This window comes from Engystomops pustulosus, chromosome 4 (genome assembly GCF_040894005.1).
Source record: "Engystomops pustulosus chromosome 4, aEngPut4.maternal, whole genome shotgun sequence".
Taxonomy (NCBI): domain Eukaryota; kingdom Metazoa; phylum Chordata; class Amphibia; order Anura; family Leptodactylidae; genus Engystomops; species Engystomops pustulosus.
In genome coordinates this window covers 114,512,702-114,537,191 of record NC_092414.1, presented here as the reverse complement: position 1 = coordinate 114,537,191, position 24,490 = coordinate 114,512,702, and the positions used below count along the sequence as shown (strand labels likewise).

The 24,490-nt window shown below is 38.7% G+C and overlaps 1 protein-coding gene across 5 annotated transcripts in view; it reads right to left on the bottom strand.

Annotated features, from left to right (window-relative positions):
- CELSR1 (cadherin EGF LAG seven-pass G-type receptor 1) overlaps positions 1 to 24,490 on the bottom strand; it is a 101,042-nt gene that overhangs the window by 60,641 nt on the left and 15,911 nt on the right. For all 5 annotated transcript variants that reach the window (XM_072147099.1, XM_072147100.1, XM_072147101.1 and 2 more), the window contains exon 2: positions 2,963 to 3,601. In XM_072147099.1, the coding sequence (XP_072003200.1) occupies positions 2,963 to 3,601 (639 nt within the window). The remainder of the gene's footprint in view (positions 1 to 2,962; positions 3,602 to 24,490) is intronic.

Here is a 24,490-nt window from a genome sequence, read left to right as displayed (position 1 = left end):
GTGACGGTATTTAATATTCCATGTCGTGTACTGGGAAGCGGGAAAAAAAATTCCAAATGCAGTGAAAATAGTGAAAAAACGCATTTGCAACGTTTTCTTGTGGGCTTGGATTTTACGGCTTTCACTGACATGTGACATGTCTACTTTATTCCCTGGGTCGATGCAATCATGGGGATAACAAATTTGTATAGGTTTTATTACGACTTCATACATTTACAAAAATTAAAACCTCCTTTACAATTTTTTTTTTTTTTAACTTTGCCAATTTCTGGCGCCAATAACTTTTTCATACTTTGGTGTATGGCGCTGTGAGTGGTAGCATTTTTTGCCACTTTTGATGGTGTTGGGACTGTGCGACCTTTTGATCACTTTTTATTGATTTTTTTATATTTTTCAAAATGGCAAAAAAGTGCCGTTTTCGACTTTGGGCGCTATTTCCCGTTATGGGGTTTAATGCAGTGAAAAAATGTTATTATATTTTGATTGATCAGGCATTTTTGGACGCGGCGATACCTAATGTGTTTATGATTTTTACTTTTTATTTATATTTATATCAGTTTTAGGGAAAGGGGGGTGATTTGAATTTTTATGTTTTTTTGATTATAATTTTATAATATTTTTCAGACTGCCTAGGGTACTTTGACCCTAGGTTGTCTGATCGATCCTATCATATACTGCCATACAACAGTATGGCAGTATATGGGGATTTTCCTCGTCATTCATTACAATGTGCAATTAGCACATTGTAATAAATTGATTAAAACGAGACAGGCTCGGGTCTGCGTAAGACCGAGCCTGTCATAGCGACGGATCGCCGCTCCCTGATGACGTCACGGGGAGCAATGATCTGCGGCAAGATGGTGGTGCCCAAGCTAGCACCGGGCAGTGTATATTCCTTAACGTGTACAAAAATTATAGAGCGCTCAGTAACCTCCTGATGAAGCCCTTCGAGAAACAAGTGTCGAGGCTGGGAAGTCAGGTATTGAACACAATATATAAGTTGCTTAGACACTTTATATAGACTGCCTATACTTGGTTCATTTATTTGTTTTAGGGAAATGTGTAACCATTCTGGATCAGTTTATGATTAAAAGAGAATGTTGCACTTTTTTCCTTACCCTTTACCTGGATAAATCCCTTACTGTTTTAATCTTGTGGCATTCTGGTACTCCTGATTTTAAATATGTTGTTCTTTGTGTATAAATAATGGCTATTATATATTGATCGTGGATTTCCAGTTCCTTTTTTATCAGTTATCTAGCAGATATTGAGGTAACCACAATGTAAAGGTTAAATTACATGGGCTACCTGTGTGGTTAAACATGAGTTTTAGACTAGGTCAGATTTATTATCCAGCCTAAGACACTTTGATATCTGGTGCTGATCTTTATCCATGTAACTGCTGCAGTCAGTCCAGGCATCAAAGGTCAGTGCAGAGGGCAGTGACAGGCTACAGCAGGCAAATGGGTAGTCAGGGGCATTCATCTATATCATCTACTGCACACATCAGATTCTCCGCTTATGTCAGGGCATGCAGTCTACACAACAAAGAAGACAAAAAACTAAATCATACTTTAGAGGTTACCAATCTTAAGCATACAGTCGCAGACCAATTGTCTCCAACTTAACTAAAGGAAACCTACCATGCGGAATCTACAATCAGAAGTAGATCTGGTGGTAGATTCCTCCTGCCTGCCTCTGCCATAATAAGTAACTTAACCTAACTTTTTAAAAACTTTATTTTAGTAATATGTAAATTAACTGCAGAGGCTACTGGGGTACTAGTCTGGCTGGGCACTGGGAGCTAAGGCAACTCCACGCCCCAGTTAATTTATATATTACTAAAATAAACGTTTTTAACAAGTTAGATTAGGTTCCAGGATTATTAAATTACAGATAAGGGTAGAGGCAGTCAGAATGAATCTACCATCAGATCTACTTTTTATGGTAAATTCCTCATGGAAGGTTTCCTTTAAGATTATGGATTTTAAAGGGGTATTCTCAGCTGGCCATTCAAATTTAATTTAATTCATATACCATATGTAAACATTTCTTCAATTGGATGTCATTAAAAAACGTTGCTGTGTGAAGATAATTTCTCATAAATGTAGCCATGTTGTCCCTTAGAAACGAGATAACTTCCTCGGATACGAACATCTCACATTTTGGCAGCAGTGGCCAGACATGCGCTATTGAGTCCTGCCTGACCTCCTGGATTTAGCGTTCATTACCACAGGATTCATTAGAACATCTAATTGAAGAAATGTTTATAGTTGGCAGATTAATGACACTGAATGTGAATGCCCACATGAGAATACCCCTTTAACATGCTTGTGTTCTGAAAGAAATACAAGGCAGCAGATGTGTTTCCACAACCCAGTTACTATGGACACTTCACTTATCAACATAAAAAGTCATGGTGGCACCTGACTGTAAAGTTTATGGGGTTCTCCAACATGTTAGACAATACCATTGATAGCTATCTGATCACGAGGTGTCTCCCAACATGTAACATTAAGAGAATTTTTTCAACAATACCACCACGGGGAAAATCAAACATCAAACATCACGATGAGTTGCCTGTGTGATGCAGGACAGGGCAGGTCTACTAAAGAGAGAGACATTCTTTACAACGCACTCTGGTCTACTGACAAAGGTCCTGAACCCTCTGTTATACCTGGAAAATAACTTTTACAACTCCAGCATGAAATAAAAACACAACAAAGCTAAACCACATTCATTTCCTAAACATATACAAAATAGTTTCCATTTTTATTTCTTTTCTAGGTTCAGTGATACTTAACTTTTCAGCTATTGCCAAATGCTTGACTAGTGACCCTAACGCAAAACTGATTTGTGTAACTAATCTGATTACTGTAACAGGTTTTACATGTCACAACTAGAAATATACATGTGGGGCCTGGGTTATCTTGTCTTCCTTTTTAAGAATAAGTAGCCATACCTGTATATTCTTCATTACATTCGCAAGAGTAGCCACCTTCCTTGCTGCGGCACAGTCCATTATTTCCACAAGGATTGGAGTAACAGAGGTCAATCTCTGTTTCACAGTAATCCCCAGTAAATCCTGGAGGGCAGCGGCAGCGCAATCCATTGATGGGGTGAATAGGGCGGAAAAGTACTGTATTGGAGCTAATGAATGGAGCTGAACTGTCAAATTTTAATACAGACACGCACTTCATGTAATTTTCACAAGGTTCTCTCAGACAAATGTTATCATCAAATGGCAGGACACGTTGAGTGGAAATCAGTGTAAGCAGGGTCCTGTTTAGGTAAATTTGTTCTTGGAGATCTTCAGAATGGAAGAATTTGTTACGGACCCCACCAGGGAGTAAGGCAGAAAAGGTGACATTCAGTATGTTGGAGCTTACGTCGGTGTCATTTTGTATATTAAAGACAAAGATTCCCTCCTTGGTTGTAGACAACACGGTGGCTACTCCTTCCACAAACAGGGAAAGAAGTGGGGATAGGAACTTCTCCTGAGACATGTTTTCTAGCCGGACTGTGATACTGTTGGTCAGCATGTCATCCGTAATGATAGTAACTCGTAAGGTGCAGTGAGCAGTAACACTGTGAACCCCGTCTATGGAAAGAAGAACACAAAATCAACATAAGACAATAATATTATTTTACAAAGTTTGTAAGGCGAAGAGAAAATTTCTTTAAAAGGTTAGAAAATTAAATATCTGCCACATTAATTGCTAAAAATATTGTCAATTAAATCATTAGAACAAATGTAGAAGTTAATATAGTCACAGAAAATATTTGGATAAACAGGGTTATTATTTGTGAAGGCACAATCTCCATTGATTCAATTAGACATTCAATTAGACAAAAACCTACAAGCTCCTACGTGATAGCAAATTTATTAATATTTCAAAATAAAAATAATAAAGCTTCTTTTTAATATTTCATATTTAATTTTATTTTTAATTTATATTTTAATTTTAAATGCATATCTAAAAATTGTTTACAGCGTATGAATATAAAAAAGATAATCTGCCACCCTTTACAATCCATGTGGAAAAAATGCTGAGCAAACCCAGCAGGTGCCTAAGGACATCACGGGTAGGACAAATCTACAAACATGTATTGTTTGCATTCGCTCCTGGAATTAGTGACATCACATTAGACACATGTAAGGGAAAGTGACATTAGTTTTGGACTGTTGCCACTAGAATGGAGAACAACACTTTAATCATTACTAAAATGTGTTTCCTGTTTTAGAGAGATGAAACAATGTGATTGTACTGTACAGGACTGTCTGGGGTCACTGAAAACTCTGCTAACCCCTCCAACAGTGACCAGCTCAAGCAGTACAGGCAAAGTTACGTTTTAACTGATAGACAAGTACAATTGTTTAAAATAAGGATGTATGTGTGCTGAATGGCAGTGGCCTCAGTATCTTATAAAGAACAAAAGGATAAGGCAGGTTGAAATCCCAATCTAGGGAGTTATTCATTTCCTATGTATAAACTGACCCTTAACCTTTATAGAACATACAGTAAAAACATATATATATATATATATATATATATATATATATTGGTTTTTACTGTATTGTGGCCTCTGTGGCCTATTGTGCTTTATAATGATATTAATTTGAGTGTTATTGTATTTATGAATATATATATATATATATATATATATATATATATATATATACACATACATAAATACAATAACACTCAAATTAATATCATTATAAAGCACAATAGGCCACAGAGGTGCTAAAATGTCAACTAAAAATGTAAGGAATGGCAGGTTCTGTTTGTACAGAGAACATCTGTCAACAAACCATAATGTGTTTTGTGCCACAGGCTGATTTCACAGAAAAAGGATTAATGAAAAAATAATCATTTTGAAATAATTTATGAAGCAAACAATATGTAGATTTAGGCAACAGTGAAATAAAATAAGACAACAACCATGTTTCTGCCTAAATACAGCAGTAAACACTCAATATTTAGAACACTTGGTGAGTGATAATAAACTGCAGATAATGTAATGTATAGAAACTTCCTCTAATGGAAACGGATCTTCTTGTTAGTGATGGGCACTGCTGTACAACATTACTGATTTATGGATCACAAGTTGGCAAGTTTCAAGAAGTTTCTACTCCATATGGTTACCTTTAGTTGCCTATACACTTCAGGGAAAATTAAGGCTTTCATAAATAATTTTTAATGTTTATATTTTATAGTTTAACTTTAAAGCAGACCTGTTCCCCCCAAAAAAGACCCCCCAGCCTCTTTCCATATATGTTAAATTAATTTTCATTTATGTTGTGAAAGTTGTTACTAGAGGATCTGACCTCTTATCAAATAAGAGGTCATAATACTCGTATCCACTGCGCAGTCGGGTATATTCATGAGAGGGCTGGCCGACACTCCCCCACCGCACCCCTCTGAGAAGCCGGAAGCATCGCATATATTGCACAATCGCTGCCGGCTTCTCCATGTATAGTATATTGTCCCTGGCCGAGGTCAGAAACCCTAAATAAGAAAGTATAAGCTCAGGTAATGGATTACATGTCTCTCCACAATGCAGCCACGCATGCAATACTGATGTATTGAAGGGTATTAGCAGTGTCAGTCTAGTACAGCACGGAGCGCTACGGGGTTAATAAGCCTTTTCATCAATAACCAAAACACCCTAGTTTAAGGCTATTAAAATCATTTATCACTGCTTGCCAACTTTTTTCTACCCCCCAATCTCCTTGGTAACGACCGGGGGCCTTACCACTGTAAGTGCCGTGTGGATTATAAGGTAAAAAGCGATTTTGAAAATAACTATCCACAAACATTTAACCCAAAAATATGGTGTATATAAACTTAATGCATATTAAACCTAGGCTGGAATTATTAGTTTAAACTTATAGATGCTGTACAGCCCCTTTAAACGGCAACTTGATGAGAATTTTGTCGACATGAAGACCAGACACCATTTTATAAAGTTGGAGCCTTCACATCCATATTCGATCAAGCTCAGAAAAAATTAACCCCTTTTATAAATGTCCTAATTGCCTACAGCCTGTGCAGATGTCATGAGAGAGGCTCACTTCAAATGCTGCCAATATTTTTTAAATGGTGGCATCTAGAAGATCTTTAATATGACATCTCTATGGTGTTTCAGAACTGGAGACACCCACTGTCAAGTTTGCTGTAAAAAAAGAACGATTTTTATACACACCTCTCCATTCCTGACTAACTTTAACAGTAAACATGTCTGGTTCTGTTACACCTAGAAACATAACCCTGATGGGATATCAAGGGGGAGATTATCCTCTTGAATATGATGCCAAAGTGTGAAGTGTGCCCCCTCCTCCAGCCTGTCAGCTGAAGGCAGGATGAAGAAGGTGCTGCAGAGGCATTCCGCATCTATCCCAAATAAAGTAAAAATTGTCATTATATGTGAAGCTGAAGATATGATCATTTCAAGAAGAGCATTACCAAACTGTGAAAATTGAGCTGGACACTGAGGTACCAATGTCCCTAAGTGATGAAAGGGTTAATCTGTCTGACCACCTTTACTCAATAGTGACAATTTATTGCAAATTGTTATTCCAAAATATTGATCTTTTGAATATGTATCACTAACATTACTGTACAACCCTATACTACCACAGCTGGAAAAAAAGTCCAGCAGCCGGTAGGTAGTATATCCAAAAGATAGGCTTTAAACCTTTCTTTTGTTTAAATCCATGTATAACTCTAACCAGTATCCCCGTTTCCGACACAGCTGGTCCATACATCGGTATTTTTCTACTTTCTAGTGAGCTGAACTATTTTTTCTCTTATTTTCTCAACCCTGTACTATATTGTACCAGGTGACTTGTAATCTGTTGTTAGTTTGGTGAATTGTTGTGTTTCTACACAGTACAGTCACTTAATACAGTGATATTACAGCTGCTACCCAAAACCAATCTGGTTACCCATGTTAACCCTTGAGCAGCTGTCACATCAGATTTATTGTTTCCCTCCTGCTGACCTCCTGCAAATCAGACACTTGTCAATAGAGGAATTCCTCCCATAGTTGTGGCACAACTGTACATGCAGTGCTGTGCACTTCCTCTAAGTGGAGGTACAGGATCTTGTGGTTACATATGATAGACTACTTACTTACAGGTGGATTGACAGGTGACACACGCAGCAGTGAATAGTAGATGAATACTAAACTAAAGCGACATAGTACTAAATAATATAACCAGCTAGTAGCTTGACCTCTCCAATCCCGCTCACTGGCTGTAGGTCCATTACCATCACTGAAATAATAGTGAAGTGCTTATTAAGTTCCGGTACATGATGTGGGGAGGAGATCAAAGAAAGTAACAAGGTCAACCAACTAGCAGTCATAACTATTGGTATGTGTACATGAAAACAAAGCGTCTCGCTTTAACGATTTGTTGGTGTTCACGTCTATTTACATGGAATTGATGGGCAAGTTTCTCGCCTTTACTGCTACAAGCTCAGTAGTTACATAAAAACTTAAATGGAGCCACACTTTCTTTAGGAAAAATTAAAAAGGCAAGGCTATAATGGGCAAGGTAAGGGTTAATACAAGGCTTATCCCTGTGCATTTCATGTGCTGGTATTCCACTGCCTGCAGCCACTGTTGATTTCTGTCCTAGATACAGTTTCACAGGTTTTGGGTGGTGTCATGACTATGTTTAGATAAAGACCTGACTGCTCACTATAGGAGCCAGCTACAAGGGCTGGGGCAAGGTATTTTGGTGCCCTAGGCAGATGAGGCAAATTTTGCCCTCTTGCCCAAGAAAAGAAGCATAGCGGCAGCAGCAAAACACATACGCCATTATTTATCTATTTTTATAAATGCTACCTTTACAGAAGTAAAGAAATTACTTAATTCTAATTTCAATCAGTTTTGCTGGGTTACAAAGTCTCAAAGAGCTTTCAGTATTTCTCAATGGCAGAATATTTTTGAGCTTTCTAGTCAGACAATTACTTTGTAAGGGACGTAGCTTTAAGTACATTAGGCACAGAATGCTATCTTTATATGTAAAGACCCGGAAGAATCCCAGAAGAATATGCGAAGCCCATATGTTAATATGTTAAGAAACAGAAAAGGGGTACAGGGTTAGGCTACATTCACACGATATATGCCTGCCGTACCGTAGTACGGCGGGCATACATTGGCGCCGCGTAGAGGAGCAGGGTATGAGCGCAGCTCACCCTCACCCTAATCCATAGGAATATACAGCGCATGGCACCGTATTATGTAGGAAGATAGGACATGTACCGCTCCCGTACAGGGCTGTGAGCCCGTAGAAGTGTATGGGGGAAGTATATATGCTGTATATACGTCCCCCATACATTCATGTGAATGCAGCCTTAGAGTAGATAGTTACAGCTCATTTTGGACACAGACACTCACTTTGGTATTACCAAATGGAGTGTGTTATGTAAAAGTTACACAAAGATCCCACAAATAAAAACACAGGGAGGCCTCAACACAAGTAAGTGTATAATAGATCCCACATAGTTGGAAAGAAGCGCCTAGAATATAATCTGTCCAATTATGGTTTGTCCATTAGAACTCTAATGTACCTGCTAATGAATGCACAATTCAGTGGGAAGACCATGGTTTAATGGTTAGCATTACAGCCTTGCAGTGCTGGGGACCAAGGTTCAAGCCCAGGGTCAACATTTGCAAAGAGTTTGTATGTTCTCTCTGTGTTTGCGTGGGTTTCTCCTGGGTCTTCCGGTTTCCTCTCAGACTTCAAAACATACTGGTAGGTTGATTAGATTGTGAGCCCCATTAAGGACAGGGACAGATTTGGCAAACTCTGTGTAGCGCTGCATAATCTGTAGGCGCTATATAAATAAAGAATTATTATTATTATTAAAAGTTATGGGTATTTTATCAGGAGATGATTCAGGCTGGTAAAAAGAGGCTTTGATTTTCTTATAAGGCCACCAAATATAAGTCATTCTTTTTGTAAATAAAACCCAAACCTATATATCCAAATCAAAAGCTATGACTACATTCAGCCCAAAATTTACCAATTTTCAAGCATCTTTTCTGTCAATATATAGCACTAACTATCCAGTCTCTTAGCTTTATTTTATTCTATTATTATCATCTTTTCCAACAACACAGTTACTATACTGATAGACATGATCATGACATCTACAACATATCGACAATATACAATACTTTGTAGTATTCCATCTGTAGTGGTAGGAAACAGTCAATTCCAGATAAAACACAAAAATGCCAAAACCAATATAGGATGAAAGGATTTCTCAAAAGAGAAAAAAACCCCTAGAAAACATGAAAGAAACGATCCTCTGACGTGTCTGCAGTTTATGTTCAAATAGAAATGGACCCCACCCCTCTCTGTACTGTAACCGTCACTTCTATATTCCTCCTTCACTAAAGTCTGGGCCTCAAGGAAGAAAAACCTGTACAAAAGTTGAAGCCACCTGTATTAGCATTTACCGAGGAAACGCTGACTAATGCGCTCTCAGAGACAAGCTAGCCTAAGAGGAAAATGCATTGTTTAAAATATATGGGCAGGACACAAAGTGTGGGATAAGGTAACATGTCACTCTCCTTGTAGACATCAGAAATCATATACCGTATCTAAGGCAATATACTCTGAAGGATACATTGTTTAGATTTGTATACATATATCAGAAGGACAGTAATCTGTTATTCATGTGAACAATGTGGCACCATCATTCTGCCTCAAAAAATGAGGCAAAGAGCTTGAAGCATTCTGATCCATGTACAGTGGACAGAAGCTATCTATCCCATTGAATTATTGAATGGTTTGCTTCTGGATCCATGATCTGTGTTTATGGTGCACAAACTGACTGGGGTCAGCTCCATGCAAGAAATGTATAGGATCAAGTAATCATTAGTATTTCCTGGACAATCTCTTTAAATGAATATGTGGCTGTAGTTGAACTTCTCGTATTGAAACAAAACTGTACAACTCTGACAAACAGCAATAAGTTATAAGTATGTACAATGCAAACTGCACATTGTCCTCCTACAGTACAAAACATTCAAAACAGAATACATTGACTTTCTGACAGTTTGAGATGTTGTTCATGTAAAGACAGTCTGATAGAAAATGGCCATAGTGACCTGTAACACACATGTGCACTCAGAAGCAGAGGCTGATCATATGGACATTAAGTCATGACATATATAGGATTAATAACACAGTCTTATTCTAAACACTACAAATTAATTACAGGTTGGTATTCAGAAGATTTGTTACCAATGTGAAGCCCAGCCAATAATGTTCTACTCCCCTTCTCATGTAAACACGTTCTATTCTTATCAGAGGACTAGAAGAGATAAGAACATGGGGGAAATAAGGCGACCTGGCCGAGCACATTCCTAGCAGCTAACTAACTAAAGAAAACCTCCACGGGGCTGTAACAGTGATACTTAACATTTCCTTACTCTACTTTCATTTCTTTTGGTAAATGTGGTGGACAAAGTTTTAAAGGTCTTTTACAAGATCTCAAATTTACAAATACCTCAGGTTTATCGTTTCTCCACTCTGTTACATTTTTACTGTATTACTTACCTACAGCTTACATAGTGAAACGGCCGTGTGCAACGTGTACCATACCGTTTTCATACGAGTAGCACACAGCCACACTCACTACAATGGGAAACATGGTCATCCATTTACATTTAAATGTTAAAAAACATCAGGTATATATAGCCAAATACGGCACTGAAATACCTCACTTAAAAAAAGAATATGTTCATGTAAAAAAGGGTCTACAGACAAAATGTGGACCACTGTAAATGAAATGTATTAAAGTGATACTTTATGTAAATACTAGAATAGCAACAAACATTCATACAGACTTTTTGGCTTATATTTATTAACGCAATAATAAAAGTACTATAGAAAAGCCAATCGGAATACATTTGAATTAGCCCTACACCTAGAACATGATGGGTTAAAAAAAGAGGTTTGAGAGGCATCTGCCCACAGTGGTTACAATACGGAATAATCTTCAGATATTCCATATTTTAAGGAATTTTTGCATTAAATAGAACATAAAACTGAATGAGGAAATAGATGCTACATATGTAATGGATCAAGAAAGAAAAAACAGAACCAAAAATTCTTATTAAAAAGCAAAGTGAAAATAAAGTTGCTTTCAAACATACAATTCAAAGATTTATTGGGAACCAAAAAAAAATGAAGAAATGAATGTGTGTGAAGACACAGAAGTGACTTTGTGGCACCTCATAGTGTCCCACTTCCTTCTCTTTCAGTACGTCACACAATCAGAACACTGGCTGGGTAAATATTGCCTCCACACCTTATCTTGATTGTTCATACCAGATTATCTTTTATCAACTAAGAAAGGAGAACATTATAAACACATAAAACCATAGATGACTTTTTGTTTAGAGAAGGCAAAATGTAATGAAACCAACTAGGAAAGTTCACACCTGAGACAAACACAGAACAATGCTATTTGATATTGGTACAGGTGCACCTATGTATAGTACATGTAAATTCACCTTTCCGAATGACTGTGATCAGACTCCATAAAGGTATCTACAAGTCCTGTCAGACGGACCAAGTGGCCACATCCAGGGGTACCTGCCAAAACTTTAGATATCAGCCGTTTGCCCCATGCCTGCCATTTTTATGGTCAGGACAGACACATCTGAGCTATTACAACTCATTCATCAGAGACCAAGATCTATTTCTAAGTCACAACAGATAAAGCTATACTGCATGAGCATATTCACACCACATGTAAATATCATGTGTAACCACACATTTCCCTATTTTTGTCCTAATAGAATCCAGTGAATGTGGGCGTGTGTCTAAGTAGCTATTTTATGCTGATGGGCTAAAGTCTCTGATACAAAACTATAAAGGTTTACAAGATCACACATGTTAAAGGTAATCTAATATTGAGTAAGGCCTCCTTTAAGGTGTTGTACAATGCAGTAGGATAAGTGTGTGCTGTGTAAAGTATGCAAGGCAGGTCACTTTCATGTGACTCCTCTGCAGAAACTCTGTGGGGGGTACCCGATGTATTCACTGTAGAAATGTCTCCTGAACCAGTCGGGCTGGTTAATCAATACTACTGGCAAGAGACTGAAGATAAAAGCACAGGAGACACTTTTACTCTGCAAGGATTTATGCCTTACTGGCAGGCTCAGAAGTAAACATCCATTACACAAGATATTACACTCCACACATTTCACACAGGCTGTCTATTAAAGTGTTAAGAATTTATTCATTTCAATAAAAACTCTACCAAGGTCCATGGGGCACTGTAGCTATCTATCTAGTTTTCAGCCCCACTGGCTATGGAAAAGTTCCCAATACGAAATGAACAATCTTGTAAGGGTCTTAGCACCTTGGCAGATGAAAAAATCCTAATTTCCTAGGAGTGTGTTAGTTCTAGATTGCACAACAGCAGAAGAAGTTGAGAAGAATCCAGATATTCCCAAACACTGCTGTCAGTGTTAAGCAAAAACAATTTGGCTCCTGATGATGCACTACGAAAGAGAGGAAAAAAGGTCATAGATAGATTTCTCCCCTGTATCTACACATTCTATGGATACATTCTACAACCAAAATTGTAAGATTGTAACTATAAACAACCCTAATGGATTTAACCCCATATCCCTCCACCTGTTTTCCAGGTTAATACCCAGGCCATTTTTCTGCCTCTTCAGCCGATATTTTCTACAAGCTCTAGCTTTTAAATTTTTCTGTCACTGTAGTTGTATGAGACAAACCATAACTTTTGAAACTATTCGACAAAGTGGCTGTGTAAGGGCTTACTTTTTGTGAAAAGACCTGTAGATATTATTTGTACACACTAGTGGTTCATAAAGTGCTTTGATTTTGATTAATATAATTTTTTGTGTGATGGATGATTAAAATTGTCAATTTGGGTAAGGTTTTTTGTTTATTTTTCTCAATTTTTTTATTGCACACCATTATAGTTTGGTAGCCTGGGTTGGTAGAGGTGTAGAGGTAAAAGGGCAGGCACTTTTTGTGTGGTTTATGTTACTTTTTTTTAAAGGACTTTATTGGTTTTTTGTATTAAACTTTATTTTTTTTTCTTTTCATTTTACTTTGTCCCACTGACTTGAGATCATTTGATCTCTTATATAATGCACTGCACTACTTAATGTATGTAGTACAGTGCATTATATGCTAACAGGCATTTAATAGGCAGGCCTAATAGATCACCTTCACTGGACCCCGGGCTGGCAAGCATCACCATCGCCCCCCTGCCATTGCAGCAGCTTAGACACCATGGTCCATGCTCGATCGCGGTGTTTAAGGGGTTAAACACCCAGAATCAAAGCATTTCCAATCTCGGGTATTAGAGCTGGGGCTGTGCTGTATTATCACAGCCCAGCCCTGGCACCTGCAGGACAAAGTGTCCTGATATCTTCTTCTGGCACAGTGCCGAAGTAAAAGGTTTTGTGTCAGAAGAGGTACCCTTAAAGAGAACCCGTCATGCAAAATAACCCCCTAATCTAAATATATTTTCAGAAACTGCCATTAGAGAGCATTGCCTCTATCCCTTCATTGTCCCTCTATATGCCTGTAAAGCTAAGCAATGAGGTCCTAAAGCTGTATGCAAATGACATGTGAGATAATCAATGAGTCATTAGCATATTCAAGCTGTCCAGCTTATTCATGAGTGGGAGGCACAGCCACACCCCCAGTGCATGACTGACAGCCTGTATAATGATGTGAGGCTGTATAATGATGTGCTTCCTGATGCTGGCGCCCCCTGCAGCCTGTGTGTGCATAGGAGAGATACAACCGCTCCAGGCAGCCATGTTGTAGCAGAACATGTCAGGTACTTGTGTAGCTGATGTCTGTGTCTCTGTGTATTAGGAGGATGCCGCATGTCAGCAGATGCAGCACACACACCAGCAATGCTTTACTATACACTACACACAGACATGAGCAGGGGGAGGAGAGGGGAGGGGTAACAGGGGTGACATCACAGCCTCTGACCATGTGATCAGCCTCATTTACATAATAAAGAAATGATGATTTTGCTATGATTAATGTATAAATTCACTAGATAAAGGCTGTGATGGATCTATGTAAGCTGCTCCAACAGGTAGAGGTGACAGGACTAGTGGCAGAGACCTGATGACAGGTGTTCTTTAATGGCCACCGTAAAAAGACAATATGGTGGTCATTAAAGGGTTAATATTGTTATGTAATGCAAATATAAAATACTGCTTTGATAGAATGTCTCCATCCCAGCCAGTTCATATAATTAAGGTGCGTGTGGCATGTGATCTTCCTTATTATATGGCCCCCAGGCAGACATAGTAGACATAATTCAACACTGTGGTTACTTCTATTTTCATAATCTTAGATGAGAACCTTGTAAAGGCACATCTATGTTTCCAAACATTTCATTCCATCAGAGCTAAAGCTGTGAATATGAGGAAGAAAAGGCCTTGGCCACAATTATCAAAACTAACCTTGTCCTTTATCTCTTAGGCTACATTCACACTGCCGTTGCCCGCCCGTACCGTACCGTAGCGGGCAACGGCAGTGTACGGGGAGAGGAGGAGGAGGTGAGCGCAGCTCACCCCCGCCCCTCTCCATAGCAACCTATAGCGCACGGCCCCGTATTACGGGAAAAGATAGGACATGTCCTATCTTTTTCCCGGGTACGGAACGGTACGGTGCCGCACGTGTGCTGCACCGTACCGCTCCCGTAGGGTGCCGTGCGCTCATAGGAGTGTATGGGGGACGTATATCGGCCGTATATACGTCGGCCGTATATACGTCCCCCATACGTTCGTGTGAATGTAGCCTTATGCTGTGAGAACTATATTGCAGTTATGAAGACCATAAGCAGAGCTGTAGTAGAGCGGTGTTTTATCTGTAGTGACTAAGGACCTATTCAGATGGTTGGAATGTGTCCTTTTTAAAGGAGTTTTCCCATGATTGACATGATTCCCCTATTTACAGGATAAGGCAGAGGTGGCACAGGCTCCACACAACATTACTGTAATGTTGTTCTTTCAAAACATTTTGAAATTTTACTCTTTTAAAACTGGTGCGGACTATCCACATTTTTGCATCTGAAATTATGCTCCCCATCCTGTATGTTTCTGCTCATTTTATAGGACTTTGGAGGAGAGTTTAACTACAAAAAAAGTTTCTAAAAAGGATACACAATTATTCATATAGTAGTTAACTGGCTATGCCACAGTCAGAAATATGATCCAGATCTGAAAGGTCACGAGGGAGATGTCTTATAATCCTCAATTACTACCTTCAATACAACCAAGTAGCCCAATTAATTTCCAGAATATGTGACAATAGCTGGCCAGGTATGGAGAGCTGCAGAACAAAGAAAGGCAATTATCTATTATAGCTGTATTATGGTGGCTAAAGTATAATACTTGAGCTCCTGGTGAGAAAGCTGAGGAGGTTAAGACACAACTGGTAGCCTTTTGTAAAGTGCTATTTATAGTGAGATTAGCACCTCTTCAATAGAAAGGATCCTGTTCGGGACACTTTTATTACCAACTTTAATCTCAATACCAGTTTAACAATTGCACATTGGACTTTGCATAACAATTAAAGGATGGGAGGGAACAATTGGACAAAGAGGAGAAAGGGTTTGACCTGGACAAAGATGAAGAGGTTCGTCCTAGTCTTTTGGCTTACCCTCATCAATGCAAGAATATCATATGGATGAGGCCATCCTTTCATGGGATACCCTAGTTTTTGATGTATGTCAGAACCTGCTGGTGGCTAATAGAGGGCACGGATGACAGTCATGTCAGTAGTATGTCTGAAATGCTACGTGCTTGTGGTTAATTATACAATCTGTGGATATAAACTTCCAGTAAGATAACACAATAGGAAGAGCAACTCAATAATTTAAAAGCAAATCTTCGCTGTCTTTCCATTCCTTGGACATTGACTGATATGGGGGATGAGGCTTCCCACTTGACAAAGGACCATCAGTACCTGCTTGTACAATAATCCCATCATGCTTTCAGAGCAGCCATAAATGTGAACTTTATAAGGAGCTACAGAATAAAATCAAAGAAAATCCCATAAATAGACCCATATCTTCCACCCCTCATCTCATTTTGATTTCAGAATTGCAATCCCCTTTTCCATTTGCTCACTTATACATGTGCAAAGATTTGTTTCACAGAAACCAATTCAAGTGATTGTGCAAGAATCTGCGCAACCTGATATACTTAAATATAGCTCCAAAACAATGTGAATTGAAAGATATTACTTTTTTTGTTCCAATACTGTTTTTAAACAAAACTGCAAATAAGAAAAAAAACAAACAGTACATGCAAGGTTTTAAAATTTAATTTCCCTCAGGGGCCAGGACTGGGGTGAGAGAAAGAAAACGTACACATGTAGCACATGTCAGCTTCCACTTCGCTACGGTATTTCAGGCCATGTGCTCCATCAGAATTCTGGGTTGTCACAGGACCTGCTTCCGATAACTGGCCTCCTTGGACACAGGAGGGCACTTCTTGTGTTGCCCCCTGGATGATGTAGGTCCCATGACCCTCTGCAAGGCATGAGAGTGGAAGTACCAATGAGATGCTGGACCAAGTGTCCTGCAGCTGCCTGGGCAGGTCATGTGATCACCACCCCGATTTGATGTAGTTGGTTGGTTGCAGTGCATCCAGTGTTGTGGTGAGACCCATCTCAGTGAGGAAATGTGCAGTGATTACTATTACTGTGGTAACAGAGCAGGACAGTCTGTTACATCATCACTGGGAGCAGAGCATAAGAGGGAGGAGGAGTTACTGAGAATTAAAAGATCATGGGACTTGTAGTTTCCAGTGGCGGCCATTTTGGTGATAACTCCATCTACTTTATAACGCCCATAAAATTTTGTGAATCATAAAATCAAGCTATTTAAGCTGCCTTTTTGTGACTAATGACTAATTGAGTTTTGTTATATTCATTTATGTATAACATTATGGGTCTTTGTATCAGGCGCTCATATTCTCAGAAATCCCCTTTAAGCTGCTTTTTTTCTGAATAGCTCAAGGAGGCGGAGAGTGAGGCACCAGATGAAAGGGGTGTGGTTTTTCTGAAAAAGGTGTGTGGCCCAACAAGTAGTATACACGTTTATCTAACAACCTATAAAAAGCTTAAGTGGGTTGTCCACTTTAAGCAAATTCCAGCAAAAAAAGAGCTGTGAACCTGTGTGACATCACATGACCATGGACCAGTGTTTATCCACAGGAAGTAAATAATAAAGCTGAAGTGTTGATACAGAAAGTATACTGAAATTTGTATCACTTTTCATTTTACAAATAATATCAATTATTTGCTGATTATTTGTTTGATGTACACAACCCCTTTAAGGATTTTCAGAACGTTTAAGCTGTCTACATTTAAGTATTTATGAGCCATTGTCTCCTAGGCTTCTATATTTGCCTAATAACGCATATGGATGTTACAGATCTCTCTGGCACTCTATCAGTGGCTCCAATTTGGCAATATGGTCACATCTACGCACTATATGGATGGATGGCAGGCTACACCCCTTCCCCAGAGCACAGGAACTGTGTAGCTAATGATTGCTAGGGGTTACAGAAGCGGGACCCAACCTCTACTTAAATAGATGGGATAATCCCTTTGGGAAAGTTTAGTAGATGGCACTATTACCACTATTAAAACATGTTAAACAAGTTTTATATAAGTAGAGTATTTTACAGCACTCCCAGCTTAAGAAAATCTGAAGCAGTATACAAAATATCATGCTCAGTCTTCGTACAAAAAAAAACCTCTTTTGCCTAGAAGCAAATGGACCTTCATTTCTCTTGGGGTCCTTCGTGTTAAGTATAATTAAAGCGGCCATTGATGCACACACAGAGTTCCCGGGCACCATTGATCTGCTGCTGACAGAAATCTGCATTAACACAATGACATGGGCTCGTCGATTTAAAGGGTCTGTTGCTCAGAAAGGGACTACAAAGGTAAATCTTGCAGGCTGCATTTACTGTGAAATGCTTTTGTGAAGATTTCAGTCGCTATGGTGACCCTTTTATTACACCAACACTTTTTCTAACCCAGACAACCATTGTCTTTTCAAAGGGCATGTTTCAAAATTCTGCCAAAACTCAACTTAAAAGCATTAGTGACAAGGAGATAATAGATGAGGTTACACGTTTGGCAATCTGTCCCCTATTTATACACTAGGAGATTCCAAGCTGGCAAAGACTGTATTTTGCCAGCCTCTATGCTGTGGTTCACACATGATGTTTCAGATGTAATCACATGCACAGTCATGTGGGCTGGGCACCTTAGATTATGCAGTAAAGGGCAATTATTTACAAGTTCCCTCTCACACAACTATCATACAGCAATAGTATCGACTAAGTAGAGAATTAGAAATTGAAAGCAAATGCAATTTAAACAAAATAAACTAAAACCAGATAACTTTAAACTGGACAGCTGCCCCTCCAATGGGTCCCAGAGGTAGGTGATGCTACAGCTGCATTCAGTTACTACATCTTCTTACTGACAGCTATAGTTTTATAAGGAACGGTGCCCATAAACTGAGCCTCAAGTGCAGAACTGACAGTAAATAAAGTATATAATTGATATATATATCAATGTATGAAAATATCCATCTGCACATCTCCCTCTTGTATGATTTGCATACACTGCACCTGTAAAGTTTCCTACACTAGTTGGTGGTCTCCACAAGGAAAAACAATGGTCCCTAATTATCTTTAGCACAAAAATGAAATCTATGTAGATTCTACAAATCCACTTAATTCAAGATAAAAAAACAGCAATGAGTTCAGTTCTTTCCTCCTGAGGGTATTCTCTGTATTTCATAGTTTAAACCCCAGCCTGCCGACCGTAAACATATTTCAGAATGGTTTCTTTTTCAGTACTGCTTAGTATCATCAGTGTAATATTATAGTGTAATCAGAAAAACACAGAACATTATAACAGGTGTGACCACATGAAGGTGATCTGTCTGATGGCTCCAGATTTGTTGGCAGTCAATATTCTGGTCACCCAGCACTTGAACTCTCATTCCATCCTATTAATAAATGACAACCAAGACAAATACAAGCCATGAGAACTTCACTTGTTTGAAAAGAAACATAAAAATACACAGACTATTGTGAGCATTACAGGACAGTTAATGAAAGATTAAAGAAGAACTTGGGCAGTGAGTTAAAAAGTCTCCAGCAGGTTCTCCTATGCCCACATTTAAGAACTTACATTCTTCACTGCTTGGGTTTGATGGCCATGTTACCAGGGGTAGTCCCATGTGTAGCAGAGCTGGCTGGCTGTAGATGTAGCTCCATTAAACTTACACAAGCCAAAATAGAGTAGTTAGTTAGATTTAGTTTTTCAGTTAGCAAACACTGAAGTAGTATATAGAGATAGAAATATAAAGATAGACATGTGAAGTATAGGTTCACAGAGCCCAACACCTGACTACTTGCCAGAGTGATATAGGAGGCTCCATTGCCATGAAGATAATATACAGTAGTTTCCTATGTGCTTGTAAAATAAAGATATATATCCTTTTTTCCGAACTTTAAAGTATCACCTATGAAAGAAGTTTACTTTCAATTTCTCCATATTTCTACATGACATGCTATGACTCACATCTATGAAAGCTTCACCCCGAGCCAACTTATTTCAGATGCAGCACACCCTACAAAATGTCATCTTGCTCTTAACATGTACTTCCAGGGGTTTGATTTATTATAGACTGTGAACCAACAAGAAGGGGAACTGGAACCTGCACCTAATAAATGGGTTGTAAATGAAACTATAAATTAACAAGACATGTCTCTGGCATTCACATCAGACCTTCCAATCTAGAGGATTTTGGAAACAATTACTATGGGAAGAGAAAAATGTGCAAAAAAGCCCTTAAGATTTCATGCATTAAAACAATTAGTATGTGGGTAATGCTGACTGGCATATGCCCACAGAGAACATGTGTGTGGACACATATATAAAAGGACTCTCTCATTTCTAGTAAATAAAAACCCTGCTCATATCTCAGCAGTCAAATGCCAATATGGAGCCCTTTTCTTATTTGTTCAGGCGGTATTGTAGCACACCTTTTCTAGGTTTTCTAGCACTGTTCGGCCAGGTTACAACAGAGGAACTTTATTATGTACTGCGATGTCAAAGTAAATTTTGCTGGGGACAAATCAAGCAGAATTTACAGGGTCTTGATACTTTTGTTGCATCTTTAATTTTGAAATGTTCCTTCAATTTTTATACCACTGAAGTAGGATTATGAAAGACATTTGCAATATTTTAACATTTTTCTGGCTTACAAGCAAGCTCGTCAACAACATGTCAACTTGTAGATGTGGTTATTAACTAGTCAACTTGTGGATGTGGGCCACCTATGGATTGAAACCCAGACTCTTTCTGTGCTTTGGGGTCCAGTGGGAGGTGACATCCAATTACTGAAATTCCTGATCTATCTAGGTTGGCAGTCAATGGATAGTTACAAATACTATTCACACGAGTAAAGCACACACATCTTACATATACTGATTCTTAATGTGATGTGACACTTGATAAACATTTGTTGTCAAAATTGTTCCGACTGTGTATTTGGTTCAATGTCACCCGATAGCTTCACTTTTTGTGTGTACTAATACAAATGTGAGGTTTCCAGTGCTACAGTATGTAATAGAATATAGCCATACAGTCTATTTTGTTAGTTTGCTAAACAAACTGTGTTAATACAGAGTTACTATTATAAAATTCACCTTTTATCTTTTCACTACCAGTTGAAATTTACAATGTGGTGGTCAATAAAGTGAAGGCTGTCTATCCACATTAACCAAATGCTTGGTACCCCCTGTCCATGCTGGATAATGGCTGTTTTTTGTTATAAGCTGATAAAGTGGGCGCCTGAACATATTCTATAAATGATTGGTTTGTGGTTTATCATTAATGGCAGGAAGCTCATGAAATATTTAATGGGAAGTGCAATGCAAGCAGCTGCTTAACCATCCTTATTGAGGCCTAATGTCCGTAAAACATATGCTGCGGCCACTTCCCTCCTCTGTCTGGTATTGCAGCTGCCATATTCACTGGTGTACAAGACATTCTTTTCATCACTTCAATTCTACATGACCGCTAAAAAGATTCATGTTACTATTGGGTACAAATAAACAAACATAAAAATCCATTTATTCCAAGGGTCCATTATCATTGGGCATAATGCAATTGTGTTGTGAAATCGATTGATAGTCACCACCTTTCTGGAAATGAACTTCCAGTACACAGAACATTATACATAGCAAAACTTGCTGGGCACTAATTCTGTACTAGAAAACAGCAAATTTCCAAATGTACCGTAAGCAATAAATAAAAGCTACGCTTGGTAAACTAGGTTTTATGTTTACTCCCATCTGCACAAATTGTAGTCCCTTACGTGTTGTCCTTAAAGGGGTATTCCCACTATTATTTAGTAATCTACAGAATTTTTGCCTCAACGTTCTAAGGTGCATAAATTGTGAATAATAACATTCAGTATGTATCCAAAAACTTGTCATTACCTAGAGCCACTGGATTTGTCCTTCTCTACTCACATTCCATCAGCAGTCAAGTAACAGATCAAAACAATCTAAAGCCTCCGTATTAGTCAGAAAAGAAGGTTATACAAATATGCATATGACATATGCAAATCACATCACCTGAGCGCCTCATGGCTACTACTCTACTTAATTTAGTCATGACAACCCCTAAATGAGTGGTGGGAAGGGTGAATAACAATGAAGCGTGAATACATTAAGTAGTGGAGGAGCCATGAGGAGCTCAGGTGTCGTGAGTCTGAGCGCCTCAGGCTCATTTGCATATTTTTTATAACTTTCTTTTTGGCTAATATGGAGACTCAGGAGATGGCTGCAAATGGGTCACTCATCCTCCGCAATAACGAGCGTACATTATAGCACAGTGTTCCACCAAGAAACTGGTGGTAGGTGTATCTACACACAAAAAAAAAGTAAGGGGAACGCTTTGATTCAAAAAGTTTCTTAATATTGTAAAACTTAATCGAAACATAGTTGCAAAGCGAAAAAAAAATGCAATCTCAATCAAACATGTTCATGCATATGACCATAATCTACTCTATTTTGTGTCAGAGCAGCAGGATCTTTGCATTACTACACAGTAGTTGACTGGATGATTTGTAGTTGCCTTTGATCATTTATATGAAAGTACCATAAACAACGATTATATTTTATAGATATTTTTACACCCTATACAGATGTTCAAAGGCAACATGATCACATATAAGTGAAATAGACACGACTTGTGGTCACTGTATAAACAACTGGGAGTGACCATATTCTTAAGTGGCCTAATAATGACGCACATATTTAGCTCAAACCTATTTCTTCTGTCCCATAGATTAACTGCTATTTCCACATACCATATGAACCAGGGATTGTCTTACTATAAGCACGTATCCCCCGGATAGAGGATAATTTTACATCAAGAGGGGGTCCAACAACTAGAAACCTGACATATCTTAGAAATGGCCCTCTTCCTTTTGGAAAAAAAAGAACAACAGTTCCCCATGGAATGGTATGGGATTGTTGGAGATAGATGGGAACTGTGTATGGAGATATCTTGTCTCTCCTCCAACAGCAGAGGTTGCCAAATAAAATATGTTTTTTGTCCCAATAGTAGTAAACTACCTTACAAGGTAGCTTATTTTACATCCTCCCACTGATGACTTTATGCTTGTTTTCTCGTGTGTGGGGGATTGGAAGAAAACTAGCATTCAACTGAAGGCCAAACACCTCCATAAACATGCACATGCATCGAGTAACTGGACAATACATAACATAGAGGTCCCCTGTTGTGGACACCCACTATATGGAATGAACGTCATCCACCAGAGTCACAGCAATGTAAGACAAAAGAGAAGAGGTCACTATGCTGTAGGAGCCACTGTTTATTTTTCAGGCTTTGTTTAACCATGATCCTAAGAAATGTTTGCAAGAACCTGCAAGGAGCGGCCTGTGTTCATACTGAAGGTGAGGTAATAATGCATTCAAGTTACTGTTTAATGCTCCAAGACAAAGAACGGTACTTGAGATATGGAGGAAACAACTATTCAGTGCCAGGTCCACAGTAACAGAAAAGCAAACTAACTGGTGTGGCTCTAGCAGGTGTAGGACTCCCTCACCTCACATTTCCATAAGAAATACACAAAGGACAAAAAATAGTTTACACTGAAAGTCTAGATAGAAGCTGTTAACTTAATGTTTGCTCTGTAGTTGAGGGCAAAAACGATATCTTGTCTGTCAATCCAGAGGCCCCAGCTTAGATGGTGTGCTGGCCATAATAAATGCTGCCCTGGAGCTGTATAGCAGAGAAACACCATAGAAAAGCTATCCCTTCCTGCTAATAATTACGGTATAACAAATATAGAACAAATATTATACTTATACTGGTGTACACCAATTAGAAAAGTCTTGTATCATGAATCAATTGATAAAATAATACATATAATATGTCACCTGTTGTAGAACATATTCTCTAAGTGTATTGGCCCTACTTCAGTATGTTGGCCAAGTTAGATGTTGTGATCTAGACAATTTAGCGTGAAACAGATTTGTTTCATTATCACACCATGCCCCTTAGACATGTTATCAGCTGTGCCTGGAGCCCCATGGGGTCTTAATCCCGCCCTGGACAGATTGCATATTGTATGCAGCTCTTCTAAGAGCCATGACAAGTCTTACCCTCCTCCTCCCTCAGCTTACACTTTCTCCTCCACCTGGTGTTATTTACCCAGTCAGAGCAAAGACTTCACCATGGTGGTGTGAAGAACCCACAATACCAGCGACTACTTGACATCAGCTCAGAGGAACAATGCCAACACAACTAGGATAACAAAATATACATATGCATAATATTTTATTTCTATTCATTCTATATAGTAAAAATCCAAATCTGCACTGCTACGAATCAAATGCACATTATAGACTGACATATTGTATTGTATTGTATTTTTTATATACTTCAGCTGCTCCCGATATTCTGCTTGCAAAGGGAACAGAAAATACAGAAAAAGAAACCATGCCAATCCACATAACAGTTATTATGGATGGGACTTGAACTCAGGACCCCAATTCTGCAAGCCATCCAAGTCCCATCCAAGGCAACAACTCCTCTGTGTTTGCAGTGTGGGTTTCCTCCAGTTTCCTCCCACACTCCAAAACATACTGGTAGGTTGATTAGATTGTGAGCCCCATGGGGACAGGGTCTGATTTGGCAAACTCTGTGCAGCGCTGTGTAATCTGTGTAATAGTTTATTATAGGAAAACTATAGCTTCTGCATTAAAGGAAAAATCCATCATGATAAACCAGGGACACTTACTCATAGATCCAGGCACTACGACTGTGGTAAACATCTCATACTTGTTATCCATGGCCTATTTTCTTCTA